The 25,779-nt window shown below is 36.2% G+C and overlaps 1 protein-coding gene across 2 annotated transcripts in view; it reads left to right on the top strand.

Annotated features, from left to right (window-relative positions):
* The window catches only part of DCDC1 (doublecortin domain containing 1), a 490,317-nt gene that overhangs the window by 2,328 nt on the left and 462,210 nt on the right, over nucleotides 1-25,779 (top strand). For both annotated transcript variants that reach the window (XM_042959037.1, XM_042959036.1), the window contains exons 2-3: nucleotides 3,009-3,075; nucleotides 3,362-3,438. In XM_042959037.1, coding sequence (XP_042814971.1) covers nucleotides 3,418-3,438 — 21 coding nt within the window. In that variant the 5' untranslated portion in view covers nucleotides 3,009-3,075; nucleotides 3,362-3,417. The remainder of the gene's footprint in view (nucleotides 1-3,008; nucleotides 3,076-3,361; nucleotides 3,439-25,779) is intronic.

Raw genomic sequence — 25,779 nt, 5'->3', positions numbered from 1 at the left:
TTTATTTTTCTAGAGCATTATTGCCCAAGAGAAATATGATGTAAGCCACAGATGCAAGCCACATATATAATTTTAAACTTCCCAGTAGCCCCATTAGGAAAATAAAACGAGGTGAAATGATTTTTAATAATATATTTTATTTAACCTAATATATTTGGAGTATGATCATTTCAAAATGTAATCAACGTATTATTAATGGTATTTTACATTGCTTTTTCATGCTAAGTTTTCAAAAGCTGCTGTGTATCTTACCTGTATTGCTTATTCTCAGTTTGGACTTGCCACATCTCAGGTGCTAAATAGCTACATATAACTAGTGACTGCTGTTTTGAACAAGCCAGGTCTAGAGAATAAAGTCTTGGGGTGCCTGACTGGCTCAATCAATAGAGCATGTGACTCTTGATCTCAGGGTCGTTGAGTTTAAGCTCCACGTTGGGTGTAAAGCTTACTTTAAAAAATAAGTAAATAAATAAAATGGAAGATAAAGTCCTAACTCCTTAACCTGGTATTTACTTACCACCCCAATATGATCCATAGTTTTCTAGCCTCATCACCTATTAACCTCCTACATGAAATGTTTAAACAATGGGATCTTTTCTTGGTACTTCATCCATAATTTCGTTCAGGTGGTTCTCCTTGCTTATACCATCTTTCCTCTTTGTTTCCACCCATCAATTTTATCCCTCCTTTAAGACCCATCTCTTCCATCAAGCCTTTTATGATGGTCCAATCCTTAGAAATTAGTTCCTCCTCTCAACTTTCATAGCAAGTCCTGTGTGTACTCCTCATTTGCACTCATCCTATCTCACAGGGTACTATTATACGTTTTGGATGTGTGTTCTGATTCCCTAATTCCGTAAGGTCTGTAGGGCAGGGACACCTCTTAAAGAAACTAAGCACCAACTATCTTGCCACATGTCTGAAGTTGATGTGTATTTATAATAGTTTTGTTTCTCACTATCTTATTTTAAGAAGGGAATTTATCCAATTTTTTTAAATAGGCTCCACACCCAACATGGGACTCTAACTCATGACCCTGAGATCTAGAGTCACATGTTCTACCGACTAAGCCAGCCAGGCATCCCAGTAATTTATCCATTTTATGTAAAACTAACATAGCAGAAATATAAACTATGTTAGCACAATGGTTAAGAGCATGAAGTCTGGTGTCAGACTGCATAGGTTGGAACCCAGGCTCTGTCTCTTACTGGTTATGTGAACATTTTAAGTTAATTAATCTCTATGCCTTGGTTTCTTTCTCTGTAAAATAGGATTAATAATAGTATCTCCCTCTATGTCTGTTGTGAGGATTCAGTGAGAAAATAGTGCCTAAGAGTAGTAAGTACACAGGAAAGGTTAGCTTTTGTTGTTATTATTATTAATAGTGAAATATTTGTTACTCAGTTTTGGATATTAGAACATTAAGAATTCATAGCTGTATTTTAGGAATTTTCAAACAGAGCAAATGAAAGCTGCAAACTATTGAGTTGGAAAAATGATGCCAAACCAAAATGTTTGTTGAACTGTAGTTTGTAGATAAATTAAAAGCAAAAAGGGCAAAAGAGGGCAAAAACCTCTTAATTCCTGTGTCATCAGCATCTAACACAAGCGACGCAGGCATATGTTAAATATTTAACTTCAAGATGATTGATCAAGTACTATATCTAGAATTAAATGTAGATATAGATGTAGATGTAAGTATAGTTATATAGATATAGCAAGGGTTTAAGACCCTTGGTTGTAGTGGTGGTAAAAAACCACATTCTTATTCAATTCATCACTTTAATACTTATCTGCCCATTAACTAATGTCTACCACACATTAATAAATTCTCACTTTGAGATCCTGTTAGTAAATTGTGCTTCTTATTGATGAATAATATTTGCACTATATACAATGTATTTCTGCTATTTTTTTTTTATTTTTTTTTTTATTTATTTTTTTTTAAAAAAAAATTTTTTTTTTCAACGTTTTTTATTTATTTTTGGGACAGAGAGAGACAGAGCATGAACGGGGGAGGGGCAGAGAGAGAGGGAGACACAGAATCGGAAACAGGCTCCAGGCTCCGAGCCATCAGCCCAGAGCCTGACGCGGGGCTCGAACTCACAGACCGCGAGATCGTGACCTGGCTGAAGTCGGATGCTTAACCGACTGCGCCACCCAGGCGCCCCTCTGCTATTTTTATCCTAGGATTATATTTACTTGGCTCTTTCTACTGGTTTCATCACCAACTCTTCTTTAATTTTCTTGGTCTTATTTATCTCTGAGTTTTTAGGATTTTAATATCAGTGAACTAAGCTGTATTTATTTTTAAGTGCCACAAACTATTATGGTTATGTTCTGAAATTAGATGATTGTCCCTACAACAACTTAAAATCTATTGGGAAGATAGAAAACCATCAAGAACTAGCTAGTGATGAGATAAACACACACATATACACATACACGTAGTACATATAGAGCCTTCATTCACTTATTCATTCAATCAACAAACCACTTATCGAGTATCTACTATGTGTCCCACACTTTGTTACAAGAGACACAAGACAGTTGGCTGTAGCCCTTATAAAAGCTTAGAGTTTATCTGGGTAAACAGACAATTAAAGAAGCAACTGAAATAACTGAAGAAGTATTATGCCAGAGGAAATACGGGTGCTGTGACAGTTACTAACTTATAGTTAATGTGAATAGAATAAGGCAGATTATTGAATGATTGAAGTGAATGATTGAAATCCTTGACTCAAAATGAGGCTAATCCAGGAAGATGCATGGAAGTAGTAAGTTTCAAATATTTAAGTATTAAGTTTAGATGGAGGGAGAGACGAATGGTTAGAATTATAGAAACTTTTTTTCTTTTTTTGGCATGTTATCATAATGCTTTAGACAGTATTGAGAATCAGCCCTATTGAACAATTGTACCTCATCTTTCAGAAATGGTTTTTCATTTTTGCATTTTTTCCCATCACTGGTTGTCTTCACTTGATTTATTCTCTCTTTTGTCTTTTCAGCAGTAATCATCAGTGAACATTCATTGAGGTGGAGCAAGGCAATCCACTAAGCTGGAGAGACAAAGAGGTAAATACTTTTGCTGGCACCACACCTGTTGCTGTGTTTTTCTTGTTTGTTTAACTTCATTTGTGTCAGTGTTCTTTCACCCTTGTTTGAGCCCTTTTAGAGGTCTTTATCTTACCTGGAATTTTTGTTCGTGTCTTGCTACCTCTTCACATCTGATGTTTTAATCTTTCCATGAACCTATTAAAGATATCGTCTGTAATCCATCTTCTGTTTCTCTTTAATAATCATAATAAATACCAACTTATTCCCCTCACTCACTTCTTTATGCCTTTCTCTTTGTTCTTAGGACCACTCTGGCTTATCTGTGAACTTTCCTATTACCTTGAAATTTGAAACCTTGTGATGATCTCTTCCAACCAAGTGGTAATGTGCATTTATATCCTTTTTAAAATTCATTCTTCCTTCCCCAGTTTAGTTTTCTAAAACTGATTTTTTAAAGTTTATTTTATTTTTGTCATGTAATTGACTCACAGAAGAAAGGTTAATCTAAGTGATCAAAGGGTGTTAATTTGTGGGTTAAAATGTGTTAAACAGTTGATATGAAGTCTGTTTAAGTCAATTAGAGAGTATAATGAAGATGTTTCCAGAGTGTTATGGAACCTTTTGAAGTTAGCTTGGAATTAACTCCTATATTCAACCATGGCACCTGGCTGAACATGCCATTGCATGGAGGTTTTTAAATCTGTATATATTCCAATAGATATGAATAGATCTACATATTTTCAAAAAGTTTGACTTTATTACAAATATTCTTATGTTTTGCTGTAGGAAATATATTCATGATTTCATTCATCATTAGCATAATGAAAAACAGGATTACTTTCATATTTTTTTCAAAAATAAAATGCAACTGGACTGTATAGCCAACAAAACATTACTAGGTTGTTTTATATACCTCTTTGTTTTTAAAACTAGGTTAGTGTCATTATTAGAGATTTTTTGATACTAAGTATCTCATATATAAAGGCAGCATTGATAAAGACATACAAAATTTGGTGTGGTCTTTTAATGATTTGTTTCCCCTCCCAAATTATTTGATGGAATGTTATGGAACATTTCAGTATTGGTTAATATCTTTAAGATTTCAAATTAATTAATGTTATGCAGAGTTTAATAATGCTCTGGTTGGGGCACCTGGCTGACTCAGTCTGGAGAGCACATGACTTTTGATCTTAGGGTTGTGAGTTCAAGCCCCACACACTGGGTTTAGAGATTACTTAAACATATGATTTTAAAAAAAGAATAATGTTATGGTTCATTTTAATAGTAGAATACAATTTTTGTATAATGATAGTATTAAGATGAATGACACATTGCAAATTCAACAGTTCAAAATCTGTAGAGGTATGAGGGTAAAATTCAAATTTTAAAATATATTCTTTACTTAGCATCAGGGTTAATATAGTACATTTTTTTATGTGTGTCAGTTTACTGGTAATAAACACATTTAGCATTTCAGCTTCTTCTTGCAACCTTTCAGCTTAATTATTTAGAGAATGATGAAAAACAAATCTTATATGCTAAAGGGACTTCTTCTGTAATGATGGATTAGATGCCAAAATAATGAAGCCACATGGCTTAAAAAATATACTGTAGATGTTTTCTGATGAAAATAGATGAATGTTTTCTGATGAATTTCCACAAAATATCATATTTTAAAATATTTTAAGCAATTCATAGTATTACTTGTTAATCTACTGTAGAAGCACCATGAGTATAGTCTTTTGTAGTTCATTAGCAATTTCTTTAATGAGTTTTTTTGTGTGATAGATAAAGTAACAGACAAATGACAGATTGTTTGCCTTTAATGATTTCCCTGTTTCAAGCCCATTACAAAGCAATTAGAAATCTGACAGCATTTTCACTCTGCATTACTGATCATCTAAAGTGATGAGGAATGAGAGGTGATGAATATTAATTGTATATTTTCATATGATTATCATAAATTATTACCTTGTCTGATGTGCTGCAGGTGAAGCAGGAGCATTAGGGAAAGACAGTCAGATATATTAATTTGAAAGACTGTATGATTTTTGTCTTTGTTTGTAGTATAAATCTGATCTGCAGTGTTAATCTCTATGAATATTAACTTAATTTTTGTTTTTATTTATATTTGGGGTAACTTAAATCACTTTTCTTATTTTTGTATAAGAAAAGGAAAAATTATTTCATAGTCAATGTACATGTATTATTTAAATTAAGCATTTAAAACATCTAATTTGAAAATGAGATAGTAGGGGTGCCTGACTGGCTCAGTCAGTGGAGAATGTGACTCTTAATCTTGGGGTTGTGAGTTTGAGGTCCATGCTAGGAGATTACTTAAAAATACAGTCTTTAAAAAAATGAGATAGTGAATTTTGTTGATACACATATATACAATATTCAGATATATCAATATATATATTCTAAATATATTCAAGATATACTTAGATATAGATCTTATGTTAGTCTTAGTTTAAAGTCAGATAATACTGTGAAAGAAGTAAGATAAGAAAATATAACCAGATGTAAAAGAAGATTTTTCTAGGTCCTCTGTAACAAGTCCTTCAGTCCCAGTGCATGGTATATGCTGTTTCCCTAGTGTCTTGCTTCAGCGAGATGAGGCTAAACCTGTCATCAGGACTTAAGTACTGTTGTTACTTGGTTCCCAGCCTTGGACTTTTAGGGCAAAGATTGGTCCAGAAACTAGATAATAATCTTTAATACAGGGAGAATTCACAAGCTTACAGCATTTGAAATGATTAGAAATACATTTGGGTTCATTTGACCCAAGTGAATTAATTTATATATATATATATAAGAATTTACCCCAGGTCTGGCCCAAACCTAAGATAAGAACTCCAGAATTTCTATAAATAAATAAATAAATAGATAGATAGATAGATAGATAGATAAATAAATAAATAAATAAATAAATAATTAAAAAGGATGGGAACGCCTGGTGTCTCAGTCCATTAAGTATCTGATTCTCGATCTCGGCTCAGGGGCTTGATCTCAGTGTTGTGAGTTCAAGCCTCTCATTGGGCTCCTTCCTGGGCATGAAGCCTACTTTAAAAAAAAAAAAAAAAAAAAAAGAAGAACTCCAGAATTTCTTGGCTTAGTTCCAGAGATCCTTTTATTCCAGTTCACTGCCTTCATGTGTCCTGACCTACAGGACTATTTTCTTTATTTTTTCTTCAGTTATTAAAATAAATAAATTATTGATTGTAGTCTTGGCTTGGTAAATATAAATATTCCCCCTGCTCTTAGTATTTTTAGTTATAAAGTCAGTTTTATTTGGCAAAACTTTCTCATAATGTAGAAACATTCTAGAATGTTGTAAGATGAGAATAGAAGAGAAGAATTTGACTGCTTTTTCTTGGGAGAGTGGAAGGGAGAAAGGTTGGGGTTTCCCCCAGTTTCCTTCTTGCTTATCCTGCACAGATAATGTCCAAAGGACACTCTCCTCTCTAGCTTGAGAGAATCTCTGATGATTGCTTACATGGTATTTAGACTTAGAAAAATAGTTAAGATCAAACAATTCAGGGACCAAAGTTTCTTCTTCCTTAAACATATCTTTATGTTTAAATAGTGACAAAAGTTGGGAAAACAGGGCTGTTAATTACATAATGAGGAACTGCAATTGTCCTGGTCCAATAGGCAGCTCTGTTCAACATAGCAATTGGCTCTTGTCTGATTCTGTAATACAGACCAAATTTTTTATTTCCTTTTTCAACTGTCGCCTCTTTCCACCGTTTTTATGTGTCTGACCCTCTGTGTGCTTAGCTTGGTGGTCATATGCCACAGAGACGTCTCTTCTTGAAAAATGTGTTCATTTCTTGACTCCACACCCTTGATCTTCTTTACAGGTCTCCCTTTTCTAACTAAATAACAGCTATTCTTCACTACTTAAGCTTTGAGTGTTTTTATGAGCACTTCTAGTTAATTTTGTTTTAAGAGAGAGAGAGAGGGAGAGAGACAGAGCTCGAGCAGGAGAGGGGCCGAGAGAGAGAGGGAGACACAGAATCTGAAGCAGCCCACAAGCTCTGAGCTGTCAGCACAAAGCCCCATGTGGCCTGAGCAGAAGTTGGATGCTTAACTGACTGAGCCACCCAGGCACCCCTGCACTTCTATTTAAATACTATTCCATGGGGCGCCTGGGTGGCTCAGTCAGTTGAGTATGTGACTTCGGCTTAGGTCATGATCTCACAGTTCGTGGGTTTGAGCCCCACATTGTCAGCTGTGCTGACAGCTCTGAGCCTGGAGCCTGTCTTTGGATTCTATGTTTCCCTCTCTCTCTGTCCCTCCCTTGCTCACTCTCTCTCTCTCTCTCTCTCTCTCAAAAATAAATAAAATATAAAAAAAAAAACTAAATACCATTCCATTACTTATGAGTTTCTCTAGTCTCAGACAATCCTTTTAATTTAATTCACAAAGCACTCCCTCTTTCTTTCTGAAAATTTCTACCTAAAATGGATTTATGTCTTATCCCAGTGCAGCATCACTTAGTTGAAGCAACAAGCCATTTAAGATCCTTAGGGAAAAGAGGAGTCAACAAGTTGGAAGAAAACTAAGGAAATAAACTTTAAAATTTTGAGACATCTCAGAGACCTAATGTGATGAAGCTAAACATAAAGTAGGTCAAGATTCCTGACTAGTCATCAATAAAAACAGCTCTGAAATAGATCCTCAAGAGAGAGGAAATGTGTCAGTAGTCACTGGTTTTGCAATGAAGCCAGTTTTTACATTCTTTTTTTCTTAACCATTTTTGCTTATTCTGGATTGGAGAATAAATAAAAAGGCTTACAACACTGAAATAGACTGTAATACTCACTTCTTACTTGATAATATGACCTGTCATTCTATCAGAAACAAAGATATTAAGTTCGTTTGGCATATTTGGCTTTTGAGATACTCTGTTGGTTGTTTCCCAGTATTTCATGCCCTTCTAGGTGTTACTAATTGATTGTTTAATTTGTTATTACATGTTCCCAGGTAAAACTAAGCTAATTACCAAAATCATTCTCCCCTTATTTTAAAGAATGATATGTTTCCCTTTTCCAGTCTCCAGGGATATTTTTCCATCACTTTAAGATGGTAAAAGCAGAGGGACATAGTTTAAAAGCTTGGGCGGGGGGGGTGGGGAGAAGAATGACAAGATGATGGTTTTGTTGTTGTTGCTGTACCTTTTGCAGGAGTCACATCATCGGTATAACCTATTCTATTCCAATAAATATCTGATTAATATCTTAATTCATTTTTTTTTTTACTTCTTAAAGTTTAAATTTACTATCTCCCCTAGGAAAAAAAAGTTGATTTCTCTTCAATAAGAGTAAATAGGATCATGTGTATGCTTGAGAAGGATGCTCCTCTTTGCTAGTTCAGTCAGTCCTTAGCCGTTAGGGTGCATGGCTTCTCCGGCAAGGAGTTAGTACAAGGTGAGCTAGAGAGTACTGCTTTGTCACCTCTTATTTGACTCTCTGCCTAGATGGTGATCTTTTAAAATTTTTGAATTCTCACTCTAGGAGAATGTTACATGATAGTTGTTATTGAAACAAATTGGAAGTCCGAATTAATGTGATTGGATTTGAAGGATTTCTTGCCCAGTAGTAGTTGAGCAATATTCCTGTTCTGTTTTGGTTGGTTTACCCCACTACCTTTCAGTAAGATTTCAAACTTAATGGCATAGCTTATAACACTGCCCCTCTCCAGCCCTATAAAATGTATGGTAATTTCTCCTAAGCTGTAAGTATAAAACTCAGAACACTTTTTCAATGTACTTTCTGTGACTTCTAGGGTACCTGTAAACAGGAAGATTATATTTTAATGAAGGGAGAGGAGAAAGGAAGGAACTCTTTGAACTCCAATTTAGAACATTGGCATAAATATTTTCAGATTATTGATTCAAGTAGTAGTTCATGGGTTAGTATTAAACTTCTTGAGCTTTTCTTTGTGATCAACAGAGCTTCCAGCTTTTCATGGTCATGGTCAAGTGCTACATTTAATGCATGTGAATAATAAACTTATGCAAAATAAAAGGGAATTTCATGCTTATGAGGAAAAGAAGTTTGTGCAATTTTATCCTTACCTAAAGAACTAACCATTAATGTAATATAAAATCAAAGGAGTTTTTTTTCCTGTCTTCATTTTGGAAAATTGACATGAAAACCTTACGATTTCCCATATAGTGTTTTGAAACTTTTTTGAGCCTGCTTTATTGCTACATGAGAACCTTTTATTTCTAAAGCATTAGATGTTTCTCTCTCTCTAAAAAGGAAGGAAAAGCAAGGGTTGAATAATCTTTTACCTATAAAATATGCATATTTGTGAAAAAAAGTATACATTTGAAAAATAGAATGTATTTTTATGCACCTATTTATTTGTTACTATGGCAACCACCACACTGCCTAGTATTTATGTTGTCTGAGATTCAGAACACCTTTTCAAAAAAATAAATATGCTAGAACCAGGTACTGTATTTATTTTGAAGCTTAGAAAAATATTTATTCTAATGCATATTTTTGAGGAAAAATAGCAATAAATAATGTAAACTTCAACCTAGTTTAAATGGTCCCTTTTCTGGTGTATGTTTTTATATTCAAAATAATTACATTTTTTTCCTTGTTACAAAAATCAGAATGAAAATAGAAATAAGAATTTTTAAAACTTATGAATCAATCTTAAAAGGTGGCCTCTTGATTTTTCTTATTTTTATGACAGTATTTTGATCCGTAACACATTTCTGAAAATATTAAACAAGAACACTTAGATAAAATATTTAATGTTAGCTACCTAAATCAGAAAATATAAATAGTTTGCATTTCTGATTGCAGATGGTTCTTTGATATCTATGAATAAAAGATTTATATTTTGCATGTGAAATGAGAGGCTTTAGTTTTCTTAGTTTATTTAAATTATTTTCTGACATGTGTGATACATAAATATAATTTCTTAATGTTAAACATCAGAATGGAAGTTATGAAGCATAAAATCAGACATGTTTCATGTCACATATTACCTGTTAAGAAAAGCTGCAATACAACATTTAAGTACAACAGAATAGTGAGCATATTGTCTCTGATACTTGTAAACAGGATGGATCTGTAGTTTCACAGTTTATGTTGACAGTATCTTTGTGGGAAATGTAATTATCAAATGAATTATAACATGTCCTAGTATTAAGATTATTAATAGTAATTTTAATTGCTTTTTTCAAGATAATTGGATATGTTCTCATAAGTATATGGGAAAGGGGGTATTGGGCTAATTGGATATGTTGAACTCAGTTATCTGTAAAATATCTAGAAGTTTAACATATATATGCTATATTTTAGGAACTTCTTCTTTTAATTGAATGATTTGTAAGTAGAATTAAAATAATTTATAGCCCACAAAAATCTCTCTGATTATCCCTTAATATTCCTCATTGAGTCTTAATATGATGAAGAATTTAAATAGTGATAATTTTAAAAATTAAATTTTCACTACCAGTTAGAAAATTACTCTAAAATTGGTCAGGTTAAGAAATAATGGAATGGGTGCTTTTAGATAGGTTTTCATATACTATTTCTGGTACCAGTGCACCCATTGGTACATTTCTAAAAACAAATCCAATTTGGAAATGAATATCCACAGCCTTAAAATTGTTCATACACTTTGATCTGAGAATATAACTTCTAAAACTTCTTAAGAAACTTTTCTGTGGTGTGGTCAAAGGTTCATATAAGAACCACAGCTTTATTTATAATAGGAAGCATTTGGAGCAACTAGCTAGCATATTAAAAAAATAATAAAGGGACACCTGGGCCTTTAGGTTAAGAGTCTGACTCTTGATTTCAGCTCAGGTCATGATCTCATGATTTGTGAGATTAAAAAATGTTAAAAAAATAATACAAATATGTTCTCAACAAATATTTAATAACATAAGAATATTCTCATTCAGTGAACACAACTGTATAGAAACTATATATATAATATGGTCACACTTTTGTTTAAAGAAAAGGCTTTATTTGTAAAATCATAAATGAAAGTCTGTAAGCAAATACGCAAAAATTATAATGGTGGCTAACTCCAAGGGTAGGAGATTATAAGAGACTTTATTTTGGGGGAGCCTAGGTGGCTCAGTTGGATAAGCGTCTGACTTTTGTTCAGGTCATGATCTCATGGTTTGTCAGTTCAAGCTCCATGTAGGGCTCTGTGCTGCCAGCTCAGAGTCTGGATCCTGCTTCAGATTCTGTGTCTCCCTCTCTCTCTGCCCCTCTCCTGCTCTCACTCTGTCTCTCTTTCTCAAAAATAAATAAACATAAAAAAAGATTTTTAAGTAAATGAAAAATAAGAGGCTTTTTTTGTACTTTTCTTTCTAATATCAGTATGGACATTTTGATAATAAGTCCAATTATCATCATTCAAGTTGTTTTTAATAGGACAAGTTAACGAAAATTCTGTTTATGTTCATTCATGAAAATTCAACTAGTGGAGAAACAATGTTGTTTTGTTCAACATTGAATTCATTGTCGATTATTTTTTTAATTTTTAAATTTTATTTAAATCCAAGTTAGTTAACATAGTGTAATAATGAATTCAGGAGTACCATTTAGTGATTCATCACTTACATAGAACACCCAGTGCTCATCCCAACATGTGCCTCCTTAATGCCCATCACCCATTTAGCCCATACCCATACCCCAAACCCCTCCAGCAACCCTCAGTTTGTTCTCTGTATTTAAGAGTCTCTTATGGTTTGCTTCCCTCTCTGTTTTTATCTTATTTTTCCTTCCCTTCCCCTATGTTCATCTGTTGAGTTTCTCAAATTCCACATATAAGTGAAATCATATGATACTTGTCTTTCTTTGACTTTTTTCACTTAACATTAATACCATCTAGTTCCATCCATGTTGTTGCAAATGGCAAAATTTCATTCTTTTTGATTGCTGAATAATATTCCATTGTATATGTATATACTGCATCTTGTTTATCCATTTGTTATCTGTTTTTTTTTTAATGTTTATTTATTTATTTTGAGAGACAGTGAGTGAGTGGGGAGGGCAGGAAGAGAGGGAGATAATCCCAAGCAGGCTCCATGCTGCCAGCACAGAGCCTGACGTGGGGCTCAAACTCATGAACCATGAGATCATTACCTGAGCAGAAATCAAGAATCAGAAGCTTAACCTTCTGAGCCACCCCATGCCCTGCCCCGCCCCCCCCCCCACCCATTTGTTGGGTATTTTAAAGTCTGGGAAGAGTTGGTACTTAAATATTTGATGGATTGAATGGAGTAATGATGGGATCAGGAATTAACAAAGTGGTTTTAGGGAAAACACATTTGGAAGACCACAAAGATAGATGCCTTCTTTATGTTTAAGTAAACTTGTTTATCATAATAATGGGTGACAGGATAATGAAATGATAAGAATGTGCAAGAACTGCTCTGCTAACCATTGTTCTGGTAGCATAGAATAAGGCAAAAAGGGAGGTTCCGGAAGATGGTGGCATAGGAGGACGCTGGGCTCACCGCGCTTCCTGCTGATCACTTAGATTCCACCTACACCTGCCTAAAGAACCCAGAAAACCACCAGAGGATTAGCAGAACGGAGTCTCCGGAGCCAAGCGCAGACGAGAGGCCCACGGAAGAGGGTAGGAAGGGCGGCGAGGCGATGCGCGCTCCACGGACTGGCGGGAGGGAGCCGGGGCGGAGGGGCGGCTCGCCGGCCAAGCAGAGCCCCCGAGTCTGGCTGGCAAAAGCGGAGGGGCCGGACGGAGTGTGTTCCAACAGCAAGCGCGACTTAGCGTCTGGGAGGTCATAAGTTAACAGCTCTGCTGGAAAGCGGGAAGGCTGGAGGACAAAGGGAGGGAGAGCTACTGAGCCCCCGGACGGCAGAGCTCAGCTTGGCGGGGAACAAAGGCGCTCGCCAGCGCCATCTCCCCCGCCCATCCCCCAGCCAAAATCCCAAAGGGAACCAGTTCCTGCCAGGGAACTTGCTCGCTCCGCACAAACACCCAACTCTGTGCTTCTGCGGAGCCAAACCTCCGGCAGCGGATCTGACTCCCTCCCGCTGCCACAGGGCCCCTCCTGAAGTGGATCACCTAAGGAGAAGCGAGCTAAGCCTGCCCCTCCAGCCCCCGTGCACCTTGCCTACCCACCCCAGCTAATACGCCAGATCCCCAGCACCACAAGCCTGGCAGTGTGCAAGTAGCCCAGACGGGCCACGCCACCCCACAGTGAATCCTGCCCCTAGGAGAGGGGAAGAGAAGGCACACACCAGTCTGACTGTGGCCCCAGCGGTGGGCTGGGGGCAGACATCAGGTCTGACTGCGGCCCCGCCCACCAACTCCAGTTATACACCACAGCACAGGGGAAGTGCCCTGCAGGTCCTCACCACTCCAGGGACTATCCAAAATGACCAAACGGAAGAATTCCCCTCAGAAGAATCTCCAGGAAATAACAACAGCTAATGAACTGATCAAAAAGGATTTAAATAATATAACAGAAAGTGAATTTAGAATAATAGTCATAAAATTAATCGCTGGGCTTGAAAACAGTATACAGGACAGCAGAGAATCTCTTGCCACAGAGATCAAGGGACTAAGGAACAGTCACGAGGAGCTGAAAAACGCTTTAAACGAAATGCAAAACAAAATGGAAACCACGACGGCTCGGCTTGAAGAGGCAGAGGAGAGAATAGGTGAACTAGAAGATAAAGTTATGGAGAAAGAGGAAGCTGAAAGAAAGAGAGATAAAAAAATCCAGGAGTATGAGGGGAAAATTAGAGAACTAAGTGATACACTAAAAAGAAATAATATACGCATAATTGGTATCCCAGAGGAGGAAGAGAGAGGGAAAGGTGCTGAAGGGGTACTTAAAGAAATTATAGCTGAGAACTTCCCTGAACTGGGGAAGGAAAAAGGCATTGAAATCCAAGAGGCACAGAGAACTCCCTTCAGACGTAACTTGAATCGATCTTCTGCACGACATATCATAGTGAAACTGGCAAAATACAAGGATAAAGAGAAAATTCTGAAAGCAGCAAGGGATAAACGTGCCCTCACATATAAAGGGAGACCTATAAGACTCGTGACTGATCTCTCCTTTGAAACTTGGCAGGCCAGAAAGGCTTGGCACGATATCTACAGTGTGCTAAACAGAAAAAATATGCAGCCAAGAATCCTTTATCCAGCAAGTCTGTCATTTAGAATAGAAGGAGAGATAAAGGTCTTCCCAAACAAACAAAAACTGAAGGAATTTGTCACCACGAAACCAGCCCTACAAGAGATCCTAAGGGGGATCCTGTGAGACAAAGTACCAGAGACATCACTACAAGCATAAAACATACAGACATCACAATGACTCTAAACCCGTATCTTTCTATAATAACACTGAATGTAAATGGATTAAATGCGCCAACTAAAAGACATAGGGTATCAGAATGGATAAAAAAACAAGACCCATCTATTTGCTGTCAACAAGAGACTCATTTTAGATCTGAGGACACCTTTAGATTGAGAGTGAGGGGATGGAGAACTATTTATCATGCTACTGGAAGCCAAAAGAAAGCTGGAGTAGCCATACTTATATCAGACAAACTAGACTTTAAATTAAAGGCTGTAACGAGATGAAGAAGGGCATTATATAATAATCACAGGGTCTATCCATCAGGAAGAGCTAACTATTATAAATGTCTATGCGCCAAATACCGGAGCCCCCAGATATATAAAACAATTACTCATAAACATAAGCAACCTTATTGATAAGAATGTGGTCATTGCAGGGGACTTTAACACCCCACTTACAGAAATGGATAGATCATCTAGACACACAGTCAATAAAGAAACAAGGGCCCTGAATGATACATTGGATCAGATGGACTTGACAGATATATTTAGAACTCTGCATCCCAAAGCAACAGAATATACTTTCTTCTCGAGTGCACATGGAACATTCTCCAAGATAGATCATATACTGGGTCACAAAACAGCCCTTCATAAGTTTACAAGAATTGAAATTATACCATGCATACTTTCAGACCACAATGCTATGAAGCTTGAAATCAACCACAGGAAAAAGTCTGGAAAACCTCCAAAAGCATGGAGGTTAAAGAACACCCTACTAACGAATGAGTGGGTCAACCAGGCCATTAGAGAAGAAATTAAAAAATATATGGAAACAAACGAAAATGAAAATACAACAATCCAAACGCTTTGGGACGCAGCGAAGGCAGTCCTGAGAGGAAAATACATTGCAATCCAGGCCTATCTCCAGAAACAAGAAAAATCCCAAATACAAAATCTAACAGCACACCTAAAGGAAATAGAAGCAGAACAGCAAAGGCAGCCTAAACCCAGCAGAAGAAGAGAAATAATAAAGATCAGAGCAGAAATAAACAATATAGAATCTAAAAAAACTGTAGAGCAGATCAACGAAACCAAGAGTTGGTTTTTTGAAAAAATAAACAAAATTGACAAACCTCTAGCCAGGCTTCTCAAAAAGAAAAGGGAGATGACCCAAATAGATAAAATCATGAATGAAAATGGAATGATTACAACCAATCCCTCAGAGATACAAACAATTATCAGGGAATACTATGAAAAATTATATGCCAACAAACTGGACAACCTGGAAGAAATGGACAAATTCCTAAACACCCACACTCTTCCAAAACTCAATCAGGAGGAAATAGAAAGCTTGAACAGACCCATAACCAGCGAAGAAATTGAATCGGTTATCAAAAATCTCCCAACGAATAAGAGTCCAGGACCAGATGGCTTCCCAGGGGAGTTCTACCAGACGTTTAAAGCAGAGATAATACCTATCCTTCTCAAGCTATTCCAAGAAATAGAAAGGGAAGGAAAACTTCCAGACTCATTCTATGAAGCCAGTATTACTTTGATTCCTAAACCAGACAGAGACCCAGTAAAAAAAGAGAACTACAGGCCAATATCTCTGAAGAATGTGGATGCAAAAATTCTCAATAAGATACTAGCAAATCGAATTCAACAGCATATAAAAAGAATTATTCACCATGATCAAGTGGGATTCATTCCTGGGATGCAGGGCTGGTTCAACATTCGCAAATCGATCAACGTGATACATCACATTAACAAAAAAAAAGAGAAGAACCATATGATCCTGTCAATCGATGCAGAAAAGGCCTTTGACAAAATCCAGCACCCTTTCTTAATAAAAACCCTTGAGAAAGTTGGGATAGAAGGAACATACTTAAAGATCATAAAGGCCATTTATGAAAAGCCCACAGCTAACATCATCCTCAACGGGGAAAAACTGAGAGCTTTTTCCCTGAGATCAGGAACACGACAGGGATGCCCACTCTCACCGCTGTTGTTTAATATAGTGCTGGAAGTTCTAGCATCAGCAATCAGACAACAAAAGGAAATCAAAGGCATCAAAATTGGCAAAGATGAAGTCAAGCTTTCGCTTTTTGCAGATGACATGATATTATACATGGAAAATCCGATAGACTCCACCAAAAGTCTGCTAGAACTGATACATGAATTCAGCAAAGTTGCAGGATACAACATCAATGTGCAGAAATCAGTTGCATTCTTATACACTAACAATGAAGCAACAGAAAGACAAATGAAGAAACTGATCCCATTCACAATTGCACCAAGAAGCATAAAATACCTAGGAATAAATCTAACCAAAGATGTAAAAGATCTGTATGCTGAAAACTATAGAAAGCTTATGCAGGTAATTGAAGAAGATATAAAGAAATGGAAAGACATTCCCTGCTCATGGATTGGAAGAATAAATATTGTCAAAATGTCAATACTACCCAAAGCTATCTACACATTCAATGCAATCCCAATCAAAATTGCACCAGCATTCTTCTCGAAACTAGAACAAGCAATCCTGAAATTCATATGGAACCACAAAAGGCCCCGAATAGCCAAAGTAATATTGAAGAAGAAGACCAAAGCAGGAGGCATCACAATCCCAGACTTTAGCCTCTACTACAAAGCTGTCATCATCAAGACAGCATGGTATTGGCATAAAAACAGACACATAGACCAATGGAATAGAATAGAAACCCCAGAACTAGACCCACAAACGTATGGCCAACTCATCTTTGACAAAGCAGGAAAGAACATCCAATGGAAAAAAGACAGTCTCTTTAACAAATGGTGCTGGGAGAACTGGACAGCAACATGCAGAAGGTTGAAACTAGACCACTTTCTCACACCATTCACAAAAATAAACTCAAAATGGATAAAGGACCTGAATGTGAGACAGGAAACCATCAAAACCTTAGAGGAGAAAGCAGGAAAAGACCTCTCTGACCTCAGCCGTAGCAATCTCTTACTCGACACATCCCCAGAGGCAAGGGAATTAAAAGCAAAAGTGAATTACTGGGACCTTATGAAGATAAAAAGCTTCTGCACAGCAAAGGAAACAACCAACAAAACTAAAAGGCAACCAACGGAATGGGAAAAGATATTTGCAAATGACACATCGGACAAAGGGCTAGTATCCAAAATCTATAAAGAGCTCATCAAACTCCACACCCGAAAAACAAATAACCCAGTGAAGAAATGGGCAGAAAACATGAATAGACACTTCTCTAAAGAAGACATCCGGATGGCCAACAGGCACATGAAAAGATGTTCAACGTCGCTCCTTATCAGGGAAATACAAATCAAAACCACACTCAGATACCACCTCACGCCAGTCAGAGTGGCCAAAATGAAGAAATCAGGAGACTATAGATGCTGGAGAGGATGTGGAGAAACAGGAACCCTCTTGCACTGTTGGTGGAAATGCAAATTGGTGCAGCCGCTCTGGAAAGCAGTGTGGAGGTTCCTCAGAAAATTAAAAATAGACCTACCCTATGACCCAGCAATAGCACTGCTAGGAATTTACCCAAGGGATACAGGAGTACTGATGCATAGGGGCACTTGTACCCCAATGTTTATAGCAGCACTCTCAACAATAGCCAAATTATGGAAAGAGCCTAAATGTCCATCAACTGATGAATGGATAAAGAAATTGTGGTTTATATACACAATGGAATACTACGTGGCAATGAGAAAAAATGAAATATGGCCTTTTGTAGCAACGTGGATGGAACTGGAGAGTGTGATGCTGAGTGAAATAAGCCATACAGAGAAAGACAGATACCATATGGTTTCACTCTTATGTGGATCCTGAGAAACGTAACAGAAACCCATGGGGGAGGGGAAGGGAAAAAAAAAAAAAAGAGGTTAGAGTGGGAGAGAGCCAAAGCATAAGAGACTGTTAAAAACTGAGAACAAACTGAGGGTTGATGGGGGGTGGGAGGGAGGGCAGGGTGGGTGATGGGTATTGAGGAGGGCACTTTTTGGGATGAGCACTGGGTGTTGTATGGAAACCAATTTGACAGTAAATTTCATATATTAAAAAATAAAAAAAAAACAAATAAATAAAATAAAATAAATAAAAAAAAAAGAATAAGGCAAAAAGTTGTATGGCTGGGTTTATCCTGGTATGTTTAGTTTATATAGTTATATGATTATTGCTATTAGAACAAAACATTATAACAGGAAAAATAACTTATTTGAGAGTCTGGAGCTCAAGTCCTTACCTTCCCAATTTTGTTTTTCCAATTGAACTATTATTTTTATAACACAAATTTTGATATCATAGGTTTCCACTGGAATACAACTATTAAATTCAAAAATTAGAAAAATAGACTGTTCTACAGTAAGCTGTATTACTGTTGCTGAAAAATTCATTAAAAATAATTAGCAGTCTAGGTGATTAATATACATTTTATATGTGTATACAACACAAAAGTAAAATTTCATGAAGAAATCAAGTCTTTTCCTTCACTGAATTGAATGGTTGGTCTCTAGACAAACTCTGTGAGAGATGAGCCTTTACAAAATGAAATATCTGAAAGGATAGCCTTCCACATGTCTCCTAATAAGGTCATTATCTTGGACAATATTTTAATATACCTGAGGGTGGAACCACGGGGTATAATAGCTTTTACTGTGGTGTGGAAACAATTGTTCAACACTGGGGGGAAGTTAATGGCAATTAAATCAGTGAGGGAAATCAGGTGACAAGAAATATGGTATTCCATTGCTGGAATGCTACAGTAGTCCTCAATGAACAGATACACATTCTGACTAGATGAAATATGGCCAAGAGTTATACCTAATTTCCAAATGTGCATTGCTTGAGACTGGTCTTTGGAGGTTAACTCTGACTTTTATCCCATTAAATATGTACAAGCTATCTGTGCTGGAAACTATAGAACAATGACCTGAAGCCTTTTTTAAAATTAAAGCTTTTTAAGATTCACAGCAGTATTGAAGGAAAAGTACAAGATTTCCCGTAAAAACCCCTACCTTCACACACACAATCACTCCCATTATCAATATGCCCCACCAGAATAGTATATTTGTTACAACTGATAAACCTACATTGACATCATAATCACCTGGAGTCCATAGTTTCCATATTGCTCACTCTTGGTGTTGTGCATTCTATGGGTTTGTACAAATGCATCCATCATTATGTTATTATATATGGTATTTTCACTACTGTAATAATCATCTGTGCTCTCTCTGTTCATTCCTACCTCCCCAAACTCCTAACAGCCACTGATATTTTTAATGTCTCCACAGTTTTGCCTTTTCCAGAATGTCATGTAGTTAGAATCATACAGTACATAGCCTTTTCAGATTGATTTCTTTCACTTAATAGTATGCATTCAAGGTCCCTCCATGTCTTTTCATGCTGTAATAGTTCATTTCTTTTTAGTACTGAATAACATTTCATGGTTTGTTTATTTACCCATTGAATTCAGAACATCTTGGTTGCTTTCAAGTTTTAGCAATTATGAGTAAAGCTGCTATAAACGTTTATTCATGTGCAAATTTTTGTGTAGACATACATTTTCAAATCCTTTGATAAATGCCAAGAAGCATGATTGCTGAATCATGTGATAAAAGTATCATGTGGTAAAAGTAAGAAACCACCAAACCATCTTCCAAAGTGACTGTACTGTTTTGCATTCTCACCAGCAATGCCAATTGTCAGCATTTGGCATTGTCACTGTTGTGGATTTTGGTCATTCTAATAGATGTGTTAGAGTTACCTATGTTAGTGTAGTTTGCATGCCCCCAATGACATATGATGTGGAGCATCTTTTCATATGCTTATTTTCCATTTGTACATCTTATTTGATCTGGTGTCAAAGTCTTTGCTCCCCCCTCCCCGCCGCTTTCTTAAAGTTTATTTATTCATTTTGAGAGAGACAGAGAGCAAACAGGAGAGGGGTATATATATAGAGAGAGAGACAGAGAGAGAATCCAAAGCAAGTTCCACACTGTCAGCGCAGAGCCTGATGCAGGGCTTGAATTCATGAAATATGAGATCATGATCTGAGCCAAAGCTTAATTGACTGAGCCACCCAGGTGCCCAAATCTTTTGCCCCTTTTTAATCAGGTTGTTTGCTTTCTTATTGCTGAGTTTTAAGAGTTCTTTGTATATTTTGGGTAACAGTCCTTTATCAGATGTACCTTTTGCAAATATTTTCTCCTAGTTTGTGGTTTGTCTTCTCATTCTCTTGATACTGTCTTTCACATAGCAGAAGCTATTAATTATTTTAAGATTATATTTTTAAGTAATCTCTACACCCAATATGAGGCTCAAACTCACAACCCCAAGATCAGGAGTCACATTCTCTACTGACTGAGCCAGCTAGGCACACTAGAAGTTTTTAATTTTAATACAGCAGTCTAGCCTATGATTTCTTTCATGGAGCATCCCTTTGGTGTTATAGCTGAAAAGTCACTGACATACCCGAGTCATGTATGTTTTCTCCTACTTCAATTTCTAGGAGTTTTATGGTTTTGTGTTGTACATTTAGTTCTTTGATTAATTTTGAGCTAATTTTTGTGAAGGATATGAAGTCTGTGTTTAGATTCATTTTTTTTTTTTTTTTTGCATGTGCAAACCTAGTTGCTATGGCACTATTTGTTGAAAAGATTATCTTTATGCCATTGTATTGACTTTGCTCCTTTGTCAAACTTAAGTTGGCTATATTTATGTGGGTTTGTTTCTGGGCTTTTTTAGTTTTTCTCATATAGATCTTATACATATTTTATTAGATTTATACTTCAATATTTCATTTTTGAGTGCTAATGTTAGTGGTAATGTTTTTTTAAATACAAGTAGAATTAATACACAGATTAGTTTCACGTGTACATTATAATGATTTAACAATTGCATATATTTCTCAGTGCTCGTCAAGTTAAGTGTACTCTTAACCCCCTTTATTTCACCATACCCTCACCTACCTCACTCTGGCAACCACCAGAGTTTGTTCTCTATATTTCAGTCTGTTTTTTTGTTTGTATATTTTCTTCTTTGTTCATTTGTTTGGTTTGGTGTTGTGTGGTTTTTTGAAGTAATCTCTAGGCCCAGCATGGAGCTTGAACTCAAGATCCTGAGATCGAGAGTTGAATGCTCTACTGACTGAGCCAGCAAGGCATCCTGCTTTGTTTCTTAAATTCCATAAATGAGTGGAATCATAAATATTCTTCATTCTCTGATTTATTTCACTTGGCATTATATCCTCTAGGTTCATCCATGTTATTGCAAATGGCACAATTTCACTCATTTTTATGGCTGAGTAATATTCCATTTTATATATATATATATGTATATATATATATAACATATATATAAATATATATATTTTATTTTATATAAATATAATTTATATATATACACACACATATATATACACACACACACATACCACTTCTTTATCCATTCATCTGTGGATGGATACTTGGGTTACTTTCATATATTGTCTATTATAAATAATGTTGTCATAAACATAGGGCTCCATTTATTTTTCAGATTAGTGTTTTCATTTTCTTTGGGTAAATACCCAGTAGTAGAATTACTAGATCTAATTCTATTTTTAAATTTTTTTAATATAATTTATTTTCAAATTGGCTTACATACAACACCCAGTGCTCATCCCAACAAGTGCCCTCCTCAATGCCCATCACCCATTTTCCCTCCCCCGATCCCCCTGTCCACCCTCAGTTTGTTCTCTGTATTAAGAGTCTCTTGGGGTTTGCCTCTCTCCCTCTCTGTTTGTAACTATTTTTTCCCCTTCCCTTGCCCCATGGACTCCTGGTTCAGTTTCTTAAGATCCACATGTAAGTGAAAACATATGACATCTGTCCTTCTCTGACTGACATATTTCACTCAGCATAATACCTTCCAGTTCCATCCACATTGCTGCAAATGGCATGATTTCATTCTTTCTTATTGCCAGGTAGTATTCCACTGTATATATATACCACATCTTCTTTATCCATTCATCAGTTGATGGACATTTAGGCTCTTTCCATAATTTGGCTATTGTTGAAAGTACTGCTATAAACATTGGGGTACCAGTGCCCCCTATGCATCAGCACTCCTGTATCCCTTGGGTAAATTCCTAGTAGTGCTATTGCTGGGTCGTAGGGTAGTTCTATTTTTAATTTTTTGAGTAATCTCTGTACTGTTTTCCATGGTGCCTGTATCAGTAGATTCCCACCAACAGTGCCCAAAGGTTCATTTTCGTTTATATCTTCACCAATACTTGTTATTTCTTGTGTCTTTTTTTTAATTTTATGGCAATATGGCAATATGTTTTAAATTTCAAATTCTACTAGTTTGAAATTGACTTTTGTATTTTAACTTTGTATCCTGCAATCTTGCTATAATTGCATCTGAAGCCTTTTAAGATGAGGGCAATTGCATACCTCTTGTCTTCTTGTATCTTTCTTCCACATGCATATTTTCTTTTGTTCCTTGTATCTCAAACCCACTAGAAGGTCCCATATAATGTGAGTTTGAATATTTAACTCTGCTATACAAGATATGAAAGTAAATAGGATGATAACATTCATAAGAAATGTTGAGGACAGAGAGTAAATTTAAGCTAATAGATTATGAGATATAGGTGAAATTCATAGGCTGTATATAAATATGCGTAAGTTGTGTGAGGAAAAAAAGGCAGAATTCAGTAGATGTACTAAATATACATAGTAACCAAGTTACTATAAATAGAAGAAATGGAATATATGATGGAAAAGACAAGTTTTATTTATGGAATAGAAAGGCAGAAAGACTAAGTCATGATCTTGCCACTTCAGGGCTAACAGCGATGTCATCTGTAAGTTGGCTACCTATACATAATATCCAGTAGGGTCCTATTTTGGCCCACAGTGCTATGCCCAAGAAATGAAAATAAAACCTATATATCTTCACTAAGTTAACTGGCAAGCTACAGCTTTGGCCAAGTTTACCTTACTTTGGCTAAGTTAACTGGCAAGCTACAGCTTTGGCCAAGCAGCTTTGGCTGCTCCTCTGTTTTCTCCCATTAGCAAGTATGTGCCATTTAATCCCTGTACCTTCTGTCTGGGCCACTGGCTCAAATCTCAACTCTGGTCCTCATAGTATACCATCATGGGGAAGATGTCATCAATGGGCAGAAATATCAGAGCATGTGAATATCATGCCCAGGATTCAGATAGTGTGATTCTGCCACTCACCCCCTATCCTAAGCATGTTAACTTTATTGCTTGCTTTCCTCTTTATTAGCATTGTGTGTTTTAAATTTGTGTGTGTATGTGAACAGAGTATTTTAATTTGGTCTGTGAGCCTTCTGGGTTAGCTTGCTCTGTAATGTACTCCGTGGCTACCTTTACATGAAGTAATTTTCCACTTGACGGTACTCTTCACTTTGAACTTCTGTAATCCTTCATCACAATCTGGGATTTTGAGCTAATCCTTTGAATCCTCACATCTAGGTTCATGGAATGAACCTAGAATAAGCTGTGAAAGGAGTGCAAATTTATGGTGATTCTGTGGCAATCTTTAGCACCTGGTCCACAATGACAGCACTGTGAGAACTTCTCACCTCTGGAATGAGCCCTTCCTAGGCAAACCCAGGAAAACTGAGCCAATACCAGTTTATGTGAAGAGAGGAGTAGAAGGCTATTAATTCTGGCCCACCTACATTCTCTCCTTACCCAAAGTTGAGGAGGTCAGAGGTACTTACTGACTAGAACAGCAGCCTTCAAATAGTTTTGCTCATGTACCTCCTAATAGAATTTGAGAAACATATAGTCTCTTGCACAATTTTTAAGTTGACATTTAAAATCTCTCATTATAAGCTTAAATAGTTGGAAAAGAAATAGTTTCAGGTATACTATGAATGTTGACATTTTAAAGTAAAACAGTTAAGGGGTGCCTGGGTGGCTCAGTTAAGTTAAGTGTCTGACTTTGGCTCAGGTCATGATCTCGCCTTGCTGTTCATGAGTTCCAGCCCCGCATCGGGCTCTGTCCTAACAGCCTAGAGCCTGGAGCCTGCTTCATATTCTGTGTCTCCCATTCTCTGGCCCTCCCCTATTCTCTTTCTCTTTCTCTCAAAAATAAATAAAAACACTTAAAAAATTTGAAGTAAAACAGTTACATAAGTCTTTTAAACATATCTAATAAAATATAAATTCCATATGAATTTTAAAAAACATTTTGTTATGAACATTTTCAAACACACAGTAAAAAATAGTAAAACAAACCCTCATGTATTCTTTACCCAAGTTAAATAACCATCAATTTTCTTCTATTTTTATTTATACTCTTTGCTACTTTTAGGAGTGTTTTAAAGCAAATCATAGTTTACTTAAAAATACTTTGGTTTGGTTTATCTAACAGATAATATTTATTTTAATACCATTTATTCATACCCAATAAAATAATTTCCTTAGTTTCATTAACTCCCAATTTGTGTTCAAATGTCAACAATTGTGTCAAAAATGTATGTCTTATTAAAGTTGGTTTGTTTGAATCAGGATCTAAACAAGGTTTATGCATTGTGTTTGGTTGATATAATTTCTTTTATTATAAAATCATTTTTTTAATGTTTATTTATATAAGAGAGAGAAAGAGTGCATGAGCAGGGGAGGGGCAGACAGAGACAGAGACAGAATCGAAGGCAGGTTCCAGACTCTGTGTCAGCACAGAGCCCGACGTGGGGCTCACACTCATGAGCCATGAGATCATGACCTGAGCTGAAGTCAGGCGCTTAACCAACTGAGCCACCTGGATGCCCCTGGTTGATATAATTCTTAAGTCTCTTTTCACTTGTAGCATTTCTCCATCTTTATTTTCTATGTTATATAGACATATATGTCATATAGACATACAGACATCTCTACCTCCCATATTTCTTACAAATTAGAAGTTAGATCTAGAGTCTTGATTATATTCAATAGTTTGTGGCAAGAATGTTTCACAGGTATTCCCATGTTTATAATCCCTGTGGAATCACATATGGAGAAATCATGTATTATTTCAGTGTTATGTTAAAATGGATCAATGGTATATATGATATCAGTCAGATTCATCTATTATAAATTTTCCATCACTCTTACATCTAATGATGACAAACATTCCCTGGATCCATCATTTCATTAGGGTTTGTACTGTGGTGATTTGCTGCTTCTTTTATTCCATCTCTATGTATTAACTATGATTCTCCTTTGAATAAGAATCTTCTCTCACCATCTGTTTGGTTATCCTGAATTATAGCCCATTCAGGAAAGCAGGAAAGGTACATTTGTCATTTTTCAGAGCAATAACTTGGTGCCCTAGCGATCAACAAAAGGCGAATGATGACATAATGAAGTTTTAAAATTTTATTTTAATATTTT

Source organism: Panthera tigris, chromosome D1 (genome assembly GCF_018350195.1).
Source record: "Panthera tigris isolate Pti1 chromosome D1, P.tigris_Pti1_mat1.1, whole genome shotgun sequence".
Lineage (NCBI taxonomy): Eukaryota > Metazoa > Chordata > Mammalia > Carnivora > Felidae > Panthera > Panthera tigris.
The sequence above is the reverse complement of the archived record's forward strand: the minus strand, read 5'-3'. Positions and strand labels throughout refer to the sequence as shown.